This window comes from Lolium rigidum, unplaced genomic scaffold (assembly GCF_022539505.1).
Source record: "Lolium rigidum isolate FL_2022 unplaced genomic scaffold, APGP_CSIRO_Lrig_0.1 contig_67342_1, whole genome shotgun sequence".
NCBI lineage: Eukaryota > Viridiplantae > Streptophyta > Magnoliopsida > Poales > Poaceae > Lolium > Lolium rigidum.
In genome coordinates, this window is record NW_025901320.1 from 9,774 (window position 1) to 26,500 (window position 16,727).

A 16,727-nucleotide genomic window follows, 5' to 3' on the forward strand; every position below is an offset into this window, starting at 1 on the left:
TGGATTGCCATTATCAGGGTGTTGATGTGTATTAGTGGATTGCACAAGCCCTTTCCATCTCTATGGACTTTTGTTTGCATGGGCTAATGCGTGAAACTTCACATGGTATCACCATCTAGTTTCTTGAGTTTAAGTCCTAGCTTTCACAGTTTATCCTAAAATTATTGTTGCATCCTCTCTTACCTCCGAGTCACCATTATACGTACAAGACCTTTTGAGCCTATCTCTCAGTCTATACATGTTGACTTGTCTTCCCAGTCCCACGTGAGGCTAATGTTAAAGTGTATATGTGAATTGCACTAGCCCTTTTCATCCGTTCGAACTTTTGGTTACGTTGACAAGTTATACACTTCGACATTGAGGTTTTTGAAGAACAAAGAAGAGCAAAATCTCATCTTCATGAAAGGCCTCGATGACATTCCAATTGCTCATAGTTCGAGTACACACGTGATCGGTTTCATGGGCGTTTCCTTCGGCGGTGGATTCAGTGGTGGTGGCTTCAGTGATGATGCTGGCTTCAGTAAAATTGTTAGGAGAGACGATGATGACAATGACAAATCCATCACGTGACCTCTCTATGCGCGCTTGCTGAAACATTTGATTTTCTTATCCGTGTTTAGACTGTGCTATCGGTTTGTATGAACTACGACACACTACCTTGTTTAAACCGTGCTCCCAGTTTATGTCAACTGTGTTTGTTTGATTTACAAAATCATGTGTATATATCTGACATGTATATGAGATGTAGCTGACATAGAGGTGAGCGCAACAAGTTTTGAGATTCTTAGGGGAGAAAAACAACTTTATCTCTCAAAATGCTCCTCCCCACACATAAAATACTCAGGACACAAACTCACAATTTGGAGAAGGCCTTACACACTGATAAAATCGTAGAGGTAACCAATGATATATATGATAAACTTGTAAAATATCAGTACATACTACTTTATATTGTAGGCTATACAAAAATGACAAACTTTGACTCTGGCAAATTATGTAGCCTATAATACAAAGTAGTTTGTTTTAAAATTTTACAAGTTTGCAGTGTTCATCATTGGCTACCTCTAGGATTTTATTTTAGACTTATAAAGTTTTAAAATATAAATTCTAAGTGCTTTAAAATAAAGAGCTACTTATATCTCGGCCTCCATTTTGATTCTCCCATTGCATACACAAAACATTTCCCCTTGCACACAAACTTTTTGAAATTTATAAGATATCGGCCTCCACATTGCTCGATTCTCACGCCAGGCTGCCTCAAAAACCCTGAAACCCCTCTCCTCCTTTTCCATCCCAATCCAGCAAATCCCCCATTCCCCACATCCGCCGTTCCTCCACGCGCCGCGACCTCCCGTCCCGGAACCTTCTCGATGCTTCTCTCCCGGAGGTTCTCCTCCGCCCTCGCCCGCTCCCCCTTCCTCGCGAGGTGCCCCCTTCCACCACGGCCTCCTCCGACCTCCCGCACCCTGCCACGCCGCCTCATGTCCTCCTCGTCGTCCGGGTGGCACCACTCTTCCCATCCCCCGCCGCCGCCCCCTCCGCCGCCGCGGTCCTTCTCCGACAAGGTATCCCCCTACTAATTATCCGACGCTGGGCTATCCGGTTCTCTCCCCTCCACCCAGCGCTTACTGCTGCTCTGCGCGGCATTGCAGGACCAGCTGTTCCGGGGGCTGGAGGCGGCGCTGGGCACGACGTTCACCGCCGACCCTCTGGCGCCTCCCCCGGACCCGATGATCCTCGTCATCAGTGGCCCCAGCGGCGTCGGCAAGGATGCCGTCATCAAGGTGATACTACCAATATACATACCTTACTTGCAATGCGGGGTCGTTTTGCGTTCGTTCGTTTTGGTTGCGTGCTCGGCGTTGTAATTTCGGGGTGGGTTGTTCACCAGAGGCTGCAAGAGGAGAGGGAGGAGATCCACTTTGTCGTCACCGCGACGAGCAGGGCGATTCGGCCGGGTGAGGTTGACGGGAAGGACTATCACTTCGTCACCAAAGAGGAATTCCTCACCATGATTGAGAGGCAGGAGTTGCTTGAGTATGCGCTCGTTTACGGGGAGTACAAGGGGATCCCCAAGCAGCAGGTGAGCCACTACTTTGCTTTTGTTATTTTGCTTATACCAGAATGATCTGCTTAAGGTACACTGATGTCTAAGGATGTCTGTAACTGAACCAGATTTGCTCAATGTTTCAGTGAACCAATTTGATGTACTAGACAACTTACCACGTTCGTTAAACAATTGTTTGTCTAGTAAAGTTGAGTCAATTAATTTGGGATGGAGGGAGTATGAGTTTTCTGCAAACTTATTGCGTTTCGAAAAGACAAACAAACTGTCTTGTGTTGAAGACAAGGGTTAACTAGCTGAAATGCGTAGTCAAGCAAGTCTATGAAATACTTGCCTTATTGTATTTGAGGGATTGCTTGATACTTATATGGAGATATCCTCTTAATGCTTGCTAATATTTACAACTTTGTAGCATACTCACCATTATGCTGTATATTTACTGTTGTATGGAGTAGCTTTAACCATTATAACGTCTGTACATATTGTTGAAGGCTAATGGGACCAATGCTCACTGTAGGCACAAACTGGTTTCATGCTTCTTTCCCAGTTGTTCATGCTAATGCGAGATAATGCACATCCTGTACTGTTTGGTTACCTGTCTTTTTTGTTCTTGGTGGTAATCCTGACCTATTTTCTGATAACTGAACAAGAATACACATAGTGTAGAATACAGATTTTCTGATCACAGGACACCACACCACATATCCAACCTAATGACACAAACATTTTATTCTAAGGCACACAGAAAACTCCATTTGGTCATAGAACTAGCAAATTCCAAAATTTATGTTCTGACTTTTAGCAGTAAAATGTTTTATTAGGTGATTGATCCAGCTTGATAAAGTGAAACTGATAAGATTTATTCCATTTGACCTGCAGATCCGTGATTACATGGCCAAAGGACATGACATTGTCTTGAGAGTGGACATTCAAGGAGCAGCAACTTTGAAACACATACTCGGCGAGTCTGCGATTTTCATCTTTCTAGTTGCAGAGAGCGAAGAGGCGCTTGTCAAAAGGCTAATTCACCGTAAAACAGAAACACCAGATATGCTTCTTGTTAGAATTGCAACAGCCAGAGAAGAGGTGAGGCGGATGAAACATTTTGACTACGTAGTTGTCAATGCTGAAGGCAAGCTTGAGGATGCTGTTAAACAGGTGGAGTCTATCATTGATGCTGAGAAGGCAAAAGTTCACAGGCGTAGTGTCAAAATCTAGTTAAGCCTCCTGTTTAAATAAATTCAAGTTTGATCTAGTGCGGAAGAAATTAGGACTGACATTGGTATGTAAGTTTGCGACAGTTAGCCAGAAAGTTCAGTGGAATGCTAATTCATGAGAATTTTACATAGTGAGGTATCCCAGAGACATCATAGTTTTCTGTCTCACACTGTCATACCATACAACAGCAATGTGCTTGATCCTTGTAAGTTGAAAGAACTCTGTAAAACTGAACCAAACTTTTATTTGACACAAGTGCAACAAGAGCTGTCAATTGTGTGCAATGCTGATATCCTCTTGATTCACAAGCTTTACTGAATTACTGGTGAAACTAACTTCTATTTATACATTGAAACATAAAACAAAAATAGTTTTGTTACGTAGTTTTGCAACAAGAGAAGAAATGGAACATCACAAGAAGAAATGCACAACAACGCGAGGGCCTCTTTGATTCGTAGGATTTCCTGAACTCAAGATAATAACACATGAGTAGCAGTGACATGACATACACTCTTGAATGTTGAATCCCCTATAGGATTTGAAAAAGTTTATGAATTTGCATCAATATTGTTTGATACGCCGCAGTAAAAACAGCATGCCTCGGTGAAAATGAAACTCCACATTCCAAAGAACTACATTTTGTCCACCTTTTTTTTTTACATCAACCCACTTTTATGTCATTCATCAACAGTAGAAGTCTCCTCGGAAACAAAAATTAACCCAAGAATTAGGTTGAGGGGGTTATTATACTAAGATAGATTGCCCTCATATTGGAGCGCAAAATAGCTAACTTTACACTAGTAATTAAGAAAGAATACAACCTGACATGATTTTTTGAGTTGTCACTAGATTTTATTGCTAGGGTTTTGCTGGATATGTGATTTTATTGATTTTTCCAGTTGTCACTAGATTTATTTTTCCATTTTATTGATACGACTAGCAGCACCTATACTTTTTTCTCTCTCAGAAATAAATCCATAAATAATCTGTAGCCACTTTTCCGCGACCGTGCCGCGTGCGCTACGTTGTTGCAACTCCGCTGGCTTTCCTCTCCCTTTCTCTTCCCCGCTAGCGCTAGGTCGCCGAGTCAACATCCACCACTACCATCACCGCCGGCAGCAGCACCCGGCGGCCTGCGCAGCTACTCCCCTTCACCCCAAAACCCAGCCGCTCCCGCTCCCGCCTCACCCAAAGCTCAAGCTAGCGCCCATGGGGATCGCGGACGCCGTGCAGGCCTACACGGGCCTCTCGCCCGCCGCCGCCGTCACCGTCCTGGCGCTCATGCTCGCCACCTACCTCATCGTATCCACCCTCTTCGTCTCCCCTGACGCCGCGCCTCCCAAGCCTGCTCAGCAGCAGGAGCGGGGCACGGAGGCCGAGCCGTTCGTGCCGCCGTTCCCGGACCCTGTGCAGGTGGGCGAGATCACGCTCGACCAGCTCAGGGCCTACGACGGCAAGGACCCGGCCAAGTCCATCCTCATCGCCATCCGCGGCCAGGTCTACGACGTCTCCCGCGGGAGGTTAGGACTTGGTTGCGTTATACTACTGTAGATTATTGTTATGCTCTGATTTGGTTAAGGTTGAGTGCGGATTGACCTGAGCTTATACAGATGTAAATAGCGCAAATCACGCCGAGTTCGAATCATTTGACTAGCTAAGGGAAATACGTTAGAAGCAGTGTTAGTGCAAACGAAGCAAGTTAATGTGGAGCGGTAAGTAGAAGTACTCATCCAAGTTGGATGGCGTGGCGCTCCAAGCAAGATATATTAGGTTGTGCGAGACTGTTAGTAACTTTAAGTATGTACTACAGCTAATTTAGCATTCTAAAAAGGCTTACATTTCGGAACGGATGTAATATAAGACTAGGATAATCTATTTGGTTCCATTTGATTGGGACATGAGGCGGTGATGCCTCAGTCTTATTAGGTAGAGGGGGTTATGCTGAGATAGATTGCCCTCAACTTTGAGTATAATATGATGAACTTTACACAAGAAATTAAGAAACTAGAATGTTCTTGTGCAAGTTTGAGCTGCCAGCCATGATTTTGCCGGTTCTCACTAGATTTTATTGTTAGAGTTGTGCTGGACATTTGATTATTCCTGGATACTTCAACCGGGGCTTCAAGTTTATAAGTACCTTGTGTATCTGAGCACTTTCTTTTCCCGATAAAGGCCACTTTATTAAACTCAAAAGTTCGCATCAAGGCGATACAGTCCTGAAGAGCTTAGAGCATCTCCACTCGTCTCCCCGACGAACCCCCCGAACGACGTTTTTTCCATCCGGACGGCGTAATTCGGCCCAGTCGCGCCCCCGGTTCCTCGTTTTCGTCCGGATTTGGGCCTAAATTCATCCGGCGATCCCACGCCATCCCCGGCCCCCGGGGAGCTTTCGGGGACTCCGGACGAAACAAAAGCGCGCGTGGCCCCAACTTGTCGGCGACAATGGCCTGGGTTTATACGGCAATACCCTCGTCTTCCCGATCTACGGCAATACCCTCGTCTTCCCGATCTACGGCAATACCCTCGTCTTCCCGATCTACGGCAATACCCTCGTCGAACGAAAGTTTTGAACTCTCAAGTGGTGCAACATAGATAGATTATATATATTTCGAATATAATTCGAATAAACATAAAAATTACATATAAAAACTTTAAAACAAACTTAAACTACTTCTTCTTCCTACATGGCCCCGCCTCATCGTCGTGGCGGCGACGCTTCCGGCTCGTCACCTCCTCGTCGGAGGAAGTTGAGTCCTCCTCCTCCTCAGTGTCCTCAGCCTCTTCGTCGTCCTCCTCCTGCTGCTCCTCCTCCTCTTCCTCAGCCTCTTCCTCGGCCTCTTCCTCGGCCTGCTCCTTGGCCTCTTCGTCCTCCTCCTCGTCGTCATCCCATTCGTCCTCGCTGGCCGGCGGGGGGGGGGGGAATCGTCGCTGCTGGACGATGCAGCTTTATCCCACCAATGGCGCCATCCAGGCGGCTTCCCTCGCTGTCGGTGTCCGATGGCCAAGAGAGATCGCTCATGGTTGACGGAGGATGGTGAGGAGAGAACGGATGAATGGCGTCGGCCGTCGGAAACCGTATATGTAGGTCTCTCGACGAAGAGAGCGGCGGTTGCTCTTCCGCGGAGTTCGTGCTCCATTACGGCGGTTCTCGCATCGAGGCCACTTCGACCGTTCCCGACGAGTCGTTTCGGCTCTCCGCACCACTTCGCGACGGTTCAATGCGTCGAGGGCACTCCGACGATTGCCCTTCCCGGTGACTGCACCGTCGCTATGCACGCGGTGGGTGCGCGTCGAAGGCGACCATGGGCTCGCGGCTGGGAAAATGGGCCTCCCCAGGCCACAAAATACATCCATCCGGCGCTAAATAACGCCGGATTTCGGCCTGGGGAGCCCCAACGGCTGGGGATGCTCTTACACCCAGCCTCTGCATAGCTAGGATGCACACAGCCGCATAACAAAAAATAAAATAAAAGTTGGCACAATACAAGTACAAGTACGTGGGTCGACATGATAGTCAATTGACATGACCAAATGGACTATAATCAATGGACATGATAGGCAATACCTAGTGCTCTGTACTTTCAGCTTTACTCATTTTTCGACTTCAGCTATGGTGGTAGATTGTGCAATTTTTTGTTGTTTGATGCACAAGATCTGGGAGTCTTATGTCCATTTTAGCTATGACATCGTGCTAGACTTACTTGAGTGCAGTACTGAACGTGTTCATTCATTAATACTGCAAACTATATATGTCAAACTTTATATCATTCTTGATTTATCACACAGAACGTAACTTAAACTGCAAGGAGTGGCAAGACATCTTGGTCTCCCTTGCCCTTACTCTCTACTCTTAAATGCAATAGAAAATAAAATATGTCAACCTAAAGAACATATTGAGCATACAATTCTCTCTATTAACCACTTATGGGAGTTCTGAAGCTAAAATCCATTGTACTCGAGAGATATCCAGTGCTTTAATGATTTGCAAAGTGCTTTTTCATTTGGACCGTGGACTGATGCTCAATTAAAGTATGCTACTGTTAGGAAAACGACTATAACGATTGTTTGTGAACTGTAAAAGTATCATATCAATTGTTGTAACGTCCCTGAAAATATCGAATGTTAGTTTTGCCTGTTGTTTTTGTGTTTGTGCATTTTTGTCCCTAAGACTATTTTGCCAAAACCCTATTTTGGTTTTTGCTACATTATCCTGGCGGTTTTATAAAACCCTCCAGTCTCTTTATAAACCATCCGGATAATTTAGCAAAAACCAAAATAGGGTTTTAGCAAAATAATTTTAGGGGAAAAAAATGCACAAACACAAAAAACAACAGGCAAAACTAATATTGGATGTTTTCCGGGACGTTACAATTGTCAACTCTGCATCACTTTTTATGGTATCTTAGACGCTTAGTGCACCTAAGGTGATGTAATGGTCCTTTTATTTAGATTATGCTCTTGTTTGGTCAGGGCTTAGTGTGGGCCAACCTGCGCATTGAGCTGATTTTAAGCTTGAATAATTTGATTACTAGGGGGAATAAGTCGCAGCAGTGTTATTGCAAGTTAATAGGGAGTGGTAAGAGCTGATCCAAGTTGGACAGCCTACAGCTCTAAGCAAGATGTATAATGCTAGTAAACTGTGGGTATGTTACCAAACTTTGTTTTTGAGCAAGATGTTATCAAATTTGTCGTGTGGATAGTCCATTTGATTGATACATGAGGCCTGAGTGTTAACAGGTTGAGGGGGTTATACTAGGACATGAAGCTCTTTTTCTCTTAAATTGGTTGACTCTAAGATAATAAACTTTACGGAAATAGTGAGGAATCTACAGTATTCTGGTTCAAGTTTGAGGGACCTGACATTGTTTGCCTAGTTCTTATAAGATTTTGTTGTCAGCGTGTTGCTGTACATTTGATTATTCTTGGATACTTAGACCAGATGCGTTTGATCCTATGCTTCATACTGTCAGCTGTCAATCACTTTTCAACATAGGATACAGCTATGCATTTTGCAAAATTTTGTTGTTTGATGCACAAGACTGGTAGTCTTGGGTCCATTTTATATATAACATCGGTTAGCTCACTTAAGTTCAGTATTCTAGGTGCTCATTTATTAATACTGTAATTGTAATATCTTGAACTGTTTGTATCAATTCATCATGTGGAACTTCTAGAATGTAACAAAAATACAATAAGTGCGAGGATAGGTCCTTGTTTGCCCTTGTATTACACTTGAATGCAATAAAAAGAAGGAATAGGGAAATATTTGATCTTCACTACAAAAAGTATCCTTGAATGCAATAGAAAAGGATTGATGTCTCGCGCGGGAGGTGATGATTTGATTGCATTATATAGATCATTATGCTCTGCTTTATCGAAAAAAAGATTATTATGCTCTGATTCGGTTAGGGTTTAGTGTGGACCTATATGCGCATTGACCTGAGCTTATACAGATGTGAATATCACAAATCACGCCAAGTTGAAATAAATGGACTAGCTAAGGGAACAAGTTAGAAGCAGTGTTAGTGCAAACAAAGCAAGTTTAATGTGGAGTGGTAAGTAAAAGTACACTCGTCCAAGTTGGATGGCGTGGCGCTCCAAGCAAGATATCTTAGGTTTTTTTTTTTTTTGAAACCCAGATATCTTAGGTTGTGCGAGACTGTTAGTAACTTTAAGTATGTACTACCTCCGTTCCAAAAAACAAGCCTATCTAGAAAGCTAATTTAGCATTCTAAGAAGGCGGATATAATATAAAACTGGGGATATTCTATTTGGCTCCATTTGACCGGGACATGAAGCGGTGAGGCCTGAGTCTTATTAAGTTGAGGGGGTTGTACTGAATAGATTGCCCTCAAATTTGTGTATAATATGGTGAACTTACACAAGAAATTAAGAAACTAGAATGCTCTTGTGCAAGTTTGAGCAGCCAGACATGATTTTGCGCTTCTCACTAGATTTTATTGTCTATACGCCAACCCTGGTTTCATCCACTAGCACCACATTATCAGCGAAGAGCATACACCAAGGAATGTCTCCTTGTATATCCTTGGTCACCTCATCCATCACTAAGGAAAACATGTATGGGCTCAAGGCTGACCCTTGATGTAGTCCTATGGTGATTGGGAAGGTATCGGTCTCATTATCACCTGCACGTACACTTGTCACAACATTATCGTACATATCTCTTATGAGGGTAATGTACTATGTTGGAACTTTCTGCTTCTCCAGCGCCCACCACATGACCGTTCTTGGTATCTTGTCATATGCCTTCTCCAAGTATATGAAGACCATATGTATCTTCCGCTCCCTATATCTCTCCATAAGTTGGTGAAGTAAGAAAATTGCCTTAGTAGTCGATCTCTCGGGCATAAAACCGAATTGGTTTTTAGTGACATTTGTCACTCTCCTCAAGCGATGCTCAATGACTCTCCCAAAGTTCCATAGTATGGCTCATAAGCTTATTTCGTCGGTAATTGCACAATACAACTACAATTACATGAAAGCAACACTTGTAATACGCCTAAGGTCAACATGGTAGCCAATGGACATGACCAAATGGATTATATATAGTCAATGGACATTTACTTAATGCCCTGTACTTTCAGCTTTACTCATTTTTCGACTTCGGGTATGGTGGTAGATTGTGCAATTTTTTGTTGTTTGATGCACAAGATCTTGGAGTCTTAGGTTCATTTTAGCTATAACATCGTGTCAGACTTACTTGAATGCAGTATTGAAGGTGTTCATTCCTTAATACTGCAAACTCTATATGTCAAACTGGTTAGATCATTCATGATTTATCACACAGAACGTAACTTAAACTGCAAGGAGCGGCAAGACATCTTGGTTTCCCTTGCCTTTGCTCTACTCTTAAATGCAAGAGAAAACAATAGGAATCTGTCAACCTAGAGAACATATTGAGCATACAATTCTCTCTATTAAGCGCTCAGAGGAGTTCAGAAACTAATATCCATTGTACTTAAGAGCTATCCACTGTAATGATTTGCAAAGTGCATTTTTCATTCGGACCGTTAGGAAAATGCCTACAAAAATTCTTGGCGAGCTGTAAAAGTATCATATCTATTGCCAACTCTGCATCACTTTTTATGCTATCTTAGACTTTTGGTGAACCTAAGGTGATGTAATGGTCCTTTTATTTAGATTATGCTCTGGTTTGGTCAGGGCTTACTGTGATTACTAGAGGGAATATGTGCATTGAGCCGATTTTAAGCTTGAATAGTTTGATTACTAGAGGGAATAACTAGCAGCAGTGTTAGTGCAAGCAAAGCAAGTTAATATGGAGTGGCAAGAGCTGATCCAACTTGGACCACCTACAGCTCTAAGCAAGATAGGTATTGCTAGTAAACTGTGAGTATGTTATCAAACTTGTGGTGTGGATAGTACATTTGATTGAGACATGAGGCCCTGAGTCTTAACAGATTGAGGGGTTTCTACTAGGACATGAAACTTTTGTTTCCTTTAAATTGGTTGACTGCAAAATGTAAACTTAACAGAAGTAACGAGGAATCTACAGTATTCTGGTGCAAGTTTGAGCAACCTGACATTTTTTACCTAGTTCTTATTAGATTTTGTTGTCAGCTTGTTGCTGGACATTTGATTATTCTTGGATACTTAGACCAGATGTGTTTGATCGAATACTTCATACTGTCAGCTGTCAATCACTTTTCAACATAGGATACAGCTACGCATTTTGCAATTTTTTGTTGTTTGATGCACAAGATGTGGTAGTCTCGGGTCCATTTTATATATAACATCGGTTAGCTCACTGAAGTGCAGTATTCTAGGTGCTCATTCATTAATACTGTAAATTTAATATCACAAACTGTTTGTATCAATTCACCACGTGGATGTAACAAAAATACAATAAGTGGGGGGACCATTTCCTTATTTGCCCTTATATTACACTTGAATGCAATAAAAAGAAGGAATAGGGAAATATTCGATCTTCACTGGAAAAAGTATACTTGTAAGGAAAGAAGAGTCGATTGGATTGTCAAGTTAAAAACATGTTGACATGTTGTGCTTACTCTTCTCTTTGAACCACTTATAGGAGCTCTAAAGCTGAACTCCATTTTAGTTAAGAGCTATTAATTGCTGTAACGTTTTGATGAAGTGAAGTTTAATTTGGACTTCGGCCCGATGCTCAATTACTGCATGCTGCTATAGGAAAAACAACTACATCAATGGTTGCCAACTTTTGAGTTGAAAGGATATCATATTATGAATTGACTGTATTTCAACTCCCCTATCACTTTATGCTATCTTAGATGGTGTTTTCTGGTTTCTTCATTTTTTAGCTGCCATTGTTTCATGTTCAGTTGCTTGTATACATGTTATTTCTTCAGTAGCATATATTCTTACTGTTCTTAGTGATCATAAGTTACCATTTGTCATCTCTCCTTGTTTAACTCCACGATTGTCTGTAAAATAGTAATAATTTAGTTGGTGAAACCATTTCCTACTATACTCTAGTGTGGTATACTGCTATTGGTTATTCGGTTGTCTGCAATTGTATTACATTATGCTCTGATTTGGTCAGGGCTTAGTGTGGACTGAGATGTGCATTGAGCTGAGTTTACAAATGTAAAACGTGCCAAGGTCGAATGATTGGACTACCAGAGGCAGATAAATTAGCAGCAGTATTAGTACAAGCAAAGCAATTTAACATGGAGCGGTAAGAGCTGATCCAAATTGGACAATCGGTTGCTCCAAGCGAGATATATTATGTATGCTAGTAACTTAAAAGTACGTTATCAAGGTGTCAATAATCCATTTGGGTCCATTTGATTGGGACATGAGGCATGCTCTTCTTGGGGTGAATGGAATCTACTAATTATTACTAGTATAGGAAGCTGTTTCCCATAAATTGTTGGAGCAATTGAGCATCTGACATGGTTTTGCTGGTTCTCACCAGATTTTTTGTCAGGGTATTCCTGGATATTTGGCTATCCTTGGATACTTCAACTGGGAGTTCAAGTGTGTAATACCTTGTGCATCTGAGCACATGATCAAATTAGCTATAGTCAATGGACATACTAGGCAATAGTTAATGGTCTTTACAGTCAGTTGCCCCCCACCAAAAAAAGGTCTTTACAGTCAGTTGTCGCTCACTTTTTGACATGGGATATTATGGTAGATTGTGCAAATATTAGTTATTTGATGCCGATGATCTGGGTTTCAGTTCCATTTTAGAACATCGTGTTAGCTTACTTGAGCGCGGTATATAGCGCTTTCAGTCATTACTACTGTAAATGTGGTACCCAAACTATGTATATCATTGATCACAAGGAACTCTTACAAGAAGAACAACAAGAGGCGATACAGATCCTTGTTTGCCCTTATATTACCCTGAAATGCAATAGAAAAAAACAAGTGGGGTCTAGTGGAATTAAAGAACACATTGTGAATACAATTGTCTGTTTGAACCCCTCATGGGAGCTCTGAAACTAAACTCGGTTTCTAGTTAGGAGCTATCAACTGCTTAATGATTTGATCACGTGAAGTTTTCATTCAGACTTTTGCCTGATGCTCAATTACAGTATGCCACTTATTTGGACAAATGGCTACAAAAATAGTTGAAAACTGTTAAATTGAAATGGTATTATAGTTTCTTATTTATTATGCGATGCATCTCAACCTTGGATCACTTTTTCATTCCAACTTACATTTCTGTTGTAGTGCACCTAATGTGATGTACTGTCCCGTTATTTTTTGCTTTCTTCATGGCTTCTAGCGCCAACATGTTTCCCTGTTTGGTTGCTAGTATCCATCTTATTTCTTTTTGTACTCCCTCTGTCTATAAATAGATGTCTGAGGTTTGTCTAAATCTGGATGTATTTAGACACTAAATAGCGTCTAGAATCTAGATACATCCAGATTTAGACAAATCTCAGACATCTATTTATAGACAGAGGTAGTAGAATATATTCTTGTTATTTTAGTGACCATAGTTATCATGTGTCATCCCCCCTTGTTTAGCTCCACGTTTTTCTGTAAAATATTACAGTAAATTCTAGTTGATGAAGTCATTTGGTAGTCTTGTTTAGTGTGCTATTGTTTATCTTGCCGTCTGCAATTAGTAGTACACTAGTGCAAACCTACTGACGGTTACCCTTGAAGGCCTTGCCTGTTAAACTATTGTTCGTCTTATAAGTACTTAGGTATGTTGTTTCAACAGACAGCAAGCATATTCTTCTTATTCATTTCTGAGACTGTCTTGGCTCTTAGCTCTATTGTTCATAGTGTAGTGTTCTCTAGCTGGTATTCACTTGGCCCAAATACTGCCAAGGAATTAGGTATGTAGGTCTGAATCTTTGATACAATCTTCCGCAAGTGGGAGTCTTGTGGATCTGGGTTTCATATTTGAACTGGGTACTTGTGCACTGTACCGTGGCTAGTGTCAGTGTTTGGCTGTTGCATCAGTCAGATGTTTTACTAGGCTGAGTATGCTTCCAGCGTCCACATGAGTCTAAAATTAGATCCATTTTGTTGTTGTCTTTTGTCAGATTTATAGTTTCCTTTCATGACCATCATACTTGCTAGGACTCGATGCAGTAGGATCTTAGATCCGTGACTGGTCTATCTTAATTAGTCATGACTTGTCTTTTGTTTTACTCAGGCTGTTTTATGGACCCCAAGGACTGTATTCCTTTGTTTGCTGGGAGGGATGCATCTTGGGCCCTGGCGTTGATGTCATTTGACCTTAACGACCTGGGGGGGGGATGCAAATATTAGTTATTCAATGCGCAAAATCTGGGAGTCTCAGGTCCATTTTAGAACATCTAGCAACACTTTGATTCATTATACTGTAAACGTGGTATCTCAAACTGTTTATATCATTCATCACAAGGCACTCTTATAACATAACTTGGAAGTACAGCAAGAGGCAATACAGATCCGTGTTTGCCCTTATATTAGCTTGAAATGCGATAACAAAAGCAAGCTAAAGTCTGCTTTTTTTGAGAGCTATCAACTGCCGTCACGATTGAATGATGTAGCGAAATTTTCATCCAGTCTTTTGCCAGATGCTCAATTACAGTATGTGCTACTATTAGGAAAAGTGACTACAAGAATTGCTGAAAACTGTTAACTTCAAACGGCATTATATTCTATTACTTATTGCGTGCTGCATTTCAACTATGCATCACTTTTAGTGCACATAATGTAATGTAATGTCCCATTGTTTTCTGGTTTCTTCATTGTCTTGTAGCACCAACGTTTCCATGTTCGGTTGCTAGTACCCATCTTATTTCTTCTATAGAGTTTATTCTTCTTATTTTTAGTGACCATACTTATCATGTGCCACATCTCCACGATTATCTGTGAATAGTATATTCTAGTAACCTAGTTGGTGAAGCCATATGGTACTGTAGCTTATTGTGGAATTGTTTTTCCTGCTGTCTGCAATTAGTAGTACACTAGTACATAGCCTTGACGGCCTTGCTTTGTTACACTATTATTCGTCTTGTTAGTAATTTGGTATGTTGTTTCAACAGACTGCAAGCATATTCTTCCTATTCATTGCTGACACTATCTTGACTTTTTAGCACCACGTTTGTTTTTAATATTACAGTATATTCTAGTTGGTGAAGTCATTTGCTAGTCTAGTTTAGTTGTTTATCCTGCCGTCTGCAATTAGTAGACACTAGTACAAACCTACTGACGGTTACCCTTGAAGGCCTTGCTTGTTAATTTATTGTTCGTTTTATAAGTACTTTGGTATGCTGTTTCAACAGACAGCAAGCATATTCTTCTTATTAATTTCTGAGACTGCCTTGGCTCGTAGCTCTGGAGTTCATACTGAGTGTTCTCTAACTGGTATTCACTTGGCCCAAGTACTGCCAAGGAATTAGGTATCTAGGTCTGAACCCTTCATAACAATCTTCTGCGAGAGGGGTCTTGTGGATCTGAGTTTCAGATTTGAGCTGGGTACTTGTGCGCTGTACTGTGACTAGTGTCAGTGCTTTGTCTGCTTGCATCAGATGTTTTATTAGTTCGAGCATGCTTCACACGAGGGTATGCCCAATGCACTACCCTAGAGGTGCTGCCTCACACCTTTAGCTAGGTTCGGGTGGTCCAAAGTAGGTTCAGATGAGGAGGTAGCCTGAGGTAGCCTCCTCTTCAGGAAGTGGGATCTTAAACCTTAAAAGCATGCTTTTTGGAGAGAGAAAGAGATACATAGTGTTATATTTGTGGGGTCCCTTCTCTTTTTTTCTAACTAAAGTTGTAGCTTCCATTGGAGAGATAAAATTCACCATGTTGCTTCTGACAACTTTTTTACATGGAGCAACTAGTTGTGTATGCCACCATTGCTCATGCCCTGAGTCTGAAATGAGATCTAATTTTTTTTTTGTCTTCTCAGATTAATAGTTCGCTTTCATGACCATCATACTTGCTAGGACTCTGATGCATCTTACTGTAGATCCGTGACTGGTCCATCTTAATAATTCATGACTTTTCTTTTGTTTTACTCAGGCTGTTCTATGGACCTCAAGGACCGTATTCCTTGTTTGCCGGGAGGGATGCATCTCGGGCCCTGGCATTGATGTCATTTGACCTTAATGACCTGACTGGAGACCTAGAAGGCCTAAGCCCAGACGAACTGGAGGTTTTACAGGACTGGGAAGAGAAATTTAAGGAGAGGTACCCTCTGGTGGGTCACCTTCCTTCTGACGACGCAACAGCTGGTGGTGATCAGAAGGGCGCTGAGCCCGTCGATCACGAGGAAGAGAACGCCTAACTCCCATGGTGGGTACCTGTCGTCTCGGTTGGCTGGTCCTCTGTCTTTTGTTACTGGATCGCAAGCGGTAGATCTGATGCGCTGATGGATAGGTGGTGGTGTTTGTTTGCTTGCTTGCCGCATGAGTGTTTTCGCGTGACTGATGTACTAGCTGCGTGACTGATGTACTAGCTGCTTTCTCCATCCGCTTTACTTTGGTTGGTGTGTAGGAGTGGATAAGCGGGGGAGAAATTTTGATTTTGATTGACAGGGAAACTTTGAGATGCCCCAGATGATGTGTATATGCTTTGATTCGCGCCATAATTGGCGGCTTAATTATCGTACTTGAGATGATGATGATGATATTGCTGGCGATTTAAGCGCCATAATTTTGCCCAACCACACTACATCGCTCCTTCTGTTCTGAGCATTGTCGGGGAACAGCATCCATTGTTTTCTCTTCCGTCCTTTTTTGTTTTGCGTTGTTTTCTCTTCTGCTATAGTAGAATTGGGATCTCGATGCGGAGAGATCAGGAAAGAGCTCGTGCCTTTTCTTTTCCGCATCTCAGCGGCGCTGCATCCACTGTTGTCTGGTCATTTCATCTTCCTTCTGTTGTCACGGTCTGAATGGAAAATGTGCTGACGCAGTACGTGTCCGCTCCCGTAGTGGCAAATGATTGTGTTCTCCCAGGCCGAGCAGCGCAG

General features: G+C 42.1%; 2 protein-coding genes across 2 annotated transcripts; both read left to right on the forward strand.

Moving 5' to 3' along the window:
- The first annotated feature begins 1,301 nt into the window (after positions 1-1,301).
- Positions 1,302-3,567, forward strand: LOC124682073 (guanylate kinase 2, chloroplastic/mitochondrial-like). The gene is made up of 4 exons (XM_047216826.1): positions 1,302-1,565; positions 1,653-1,784; positions 1,892-2,083; positions 2,945-3,567. The coding sequence occupies exons 1-4, from the start codon at positions 1,371-1,373 to the stop codon at positions 3,281-3,283; spliced, it is 858 nt and encodes a 285-aa protein (XP_047072782.1). The 5' UTR covers positions 1,302-1,370; the 3' UTR covers positions 3,284-3,567.
- A 311-nt stretch (positions 3,568-3,878) lies between these two features.
- On the forward strand, positions 3,879-16,379 carry LOC124682074 (membrane steroid-binding protein 2-like). The gene is made up of 3 exons (XM_047216827.1): positions 3,879-3,886; positions 4,276-4,803; positions 15,779-16,379. Exons 1-3 carry the CDS (start codon positions 3,879-3,881, stop codon positions 16,041-16,043), a joined length of 801 nt encoding a protein of 266 aa, XP_047072783.1. The 3' UTR covers positions 16,044-16,379.
- Positions 16,380-16,727: the final 348 nt, after the last annotated feature.

Bases quoted from the DNA above. Each gene is read 5' to 3' on its own strand.
- LOC124682073 (XM_047216826.1), top strand. From the start codon at position 1,371: ATGCTTCTCTCCCGGAGGTTCTCCTCCGCCCTCGCCCGCTCCCCCTTC. The intron at 1,566-1,652 runs GTATCCCCCTAC...GCGGCATTGCAG, and splicing joins CGCGGTCCTTCTCCGACAAG to GACCAGCTGTTCCGGGGGCT. The intron at 2,084-2,944 runs GTGAGCCACTAC...TTTGACCTGCAG, and splicing joins AGGGGATCCCCAAGCAGCAG to ATCCGTGATTACATGGCCAA.
- LOC124682074 (XM_047216827.1), top strand. The intron at 4,804-15,778 runs GTTAGGACTTGG...TGTTTTACTCAG, and splicing joins TACGACGTCTCCCGCGGGAG to GCTGTTCTATGGACCTCAAG.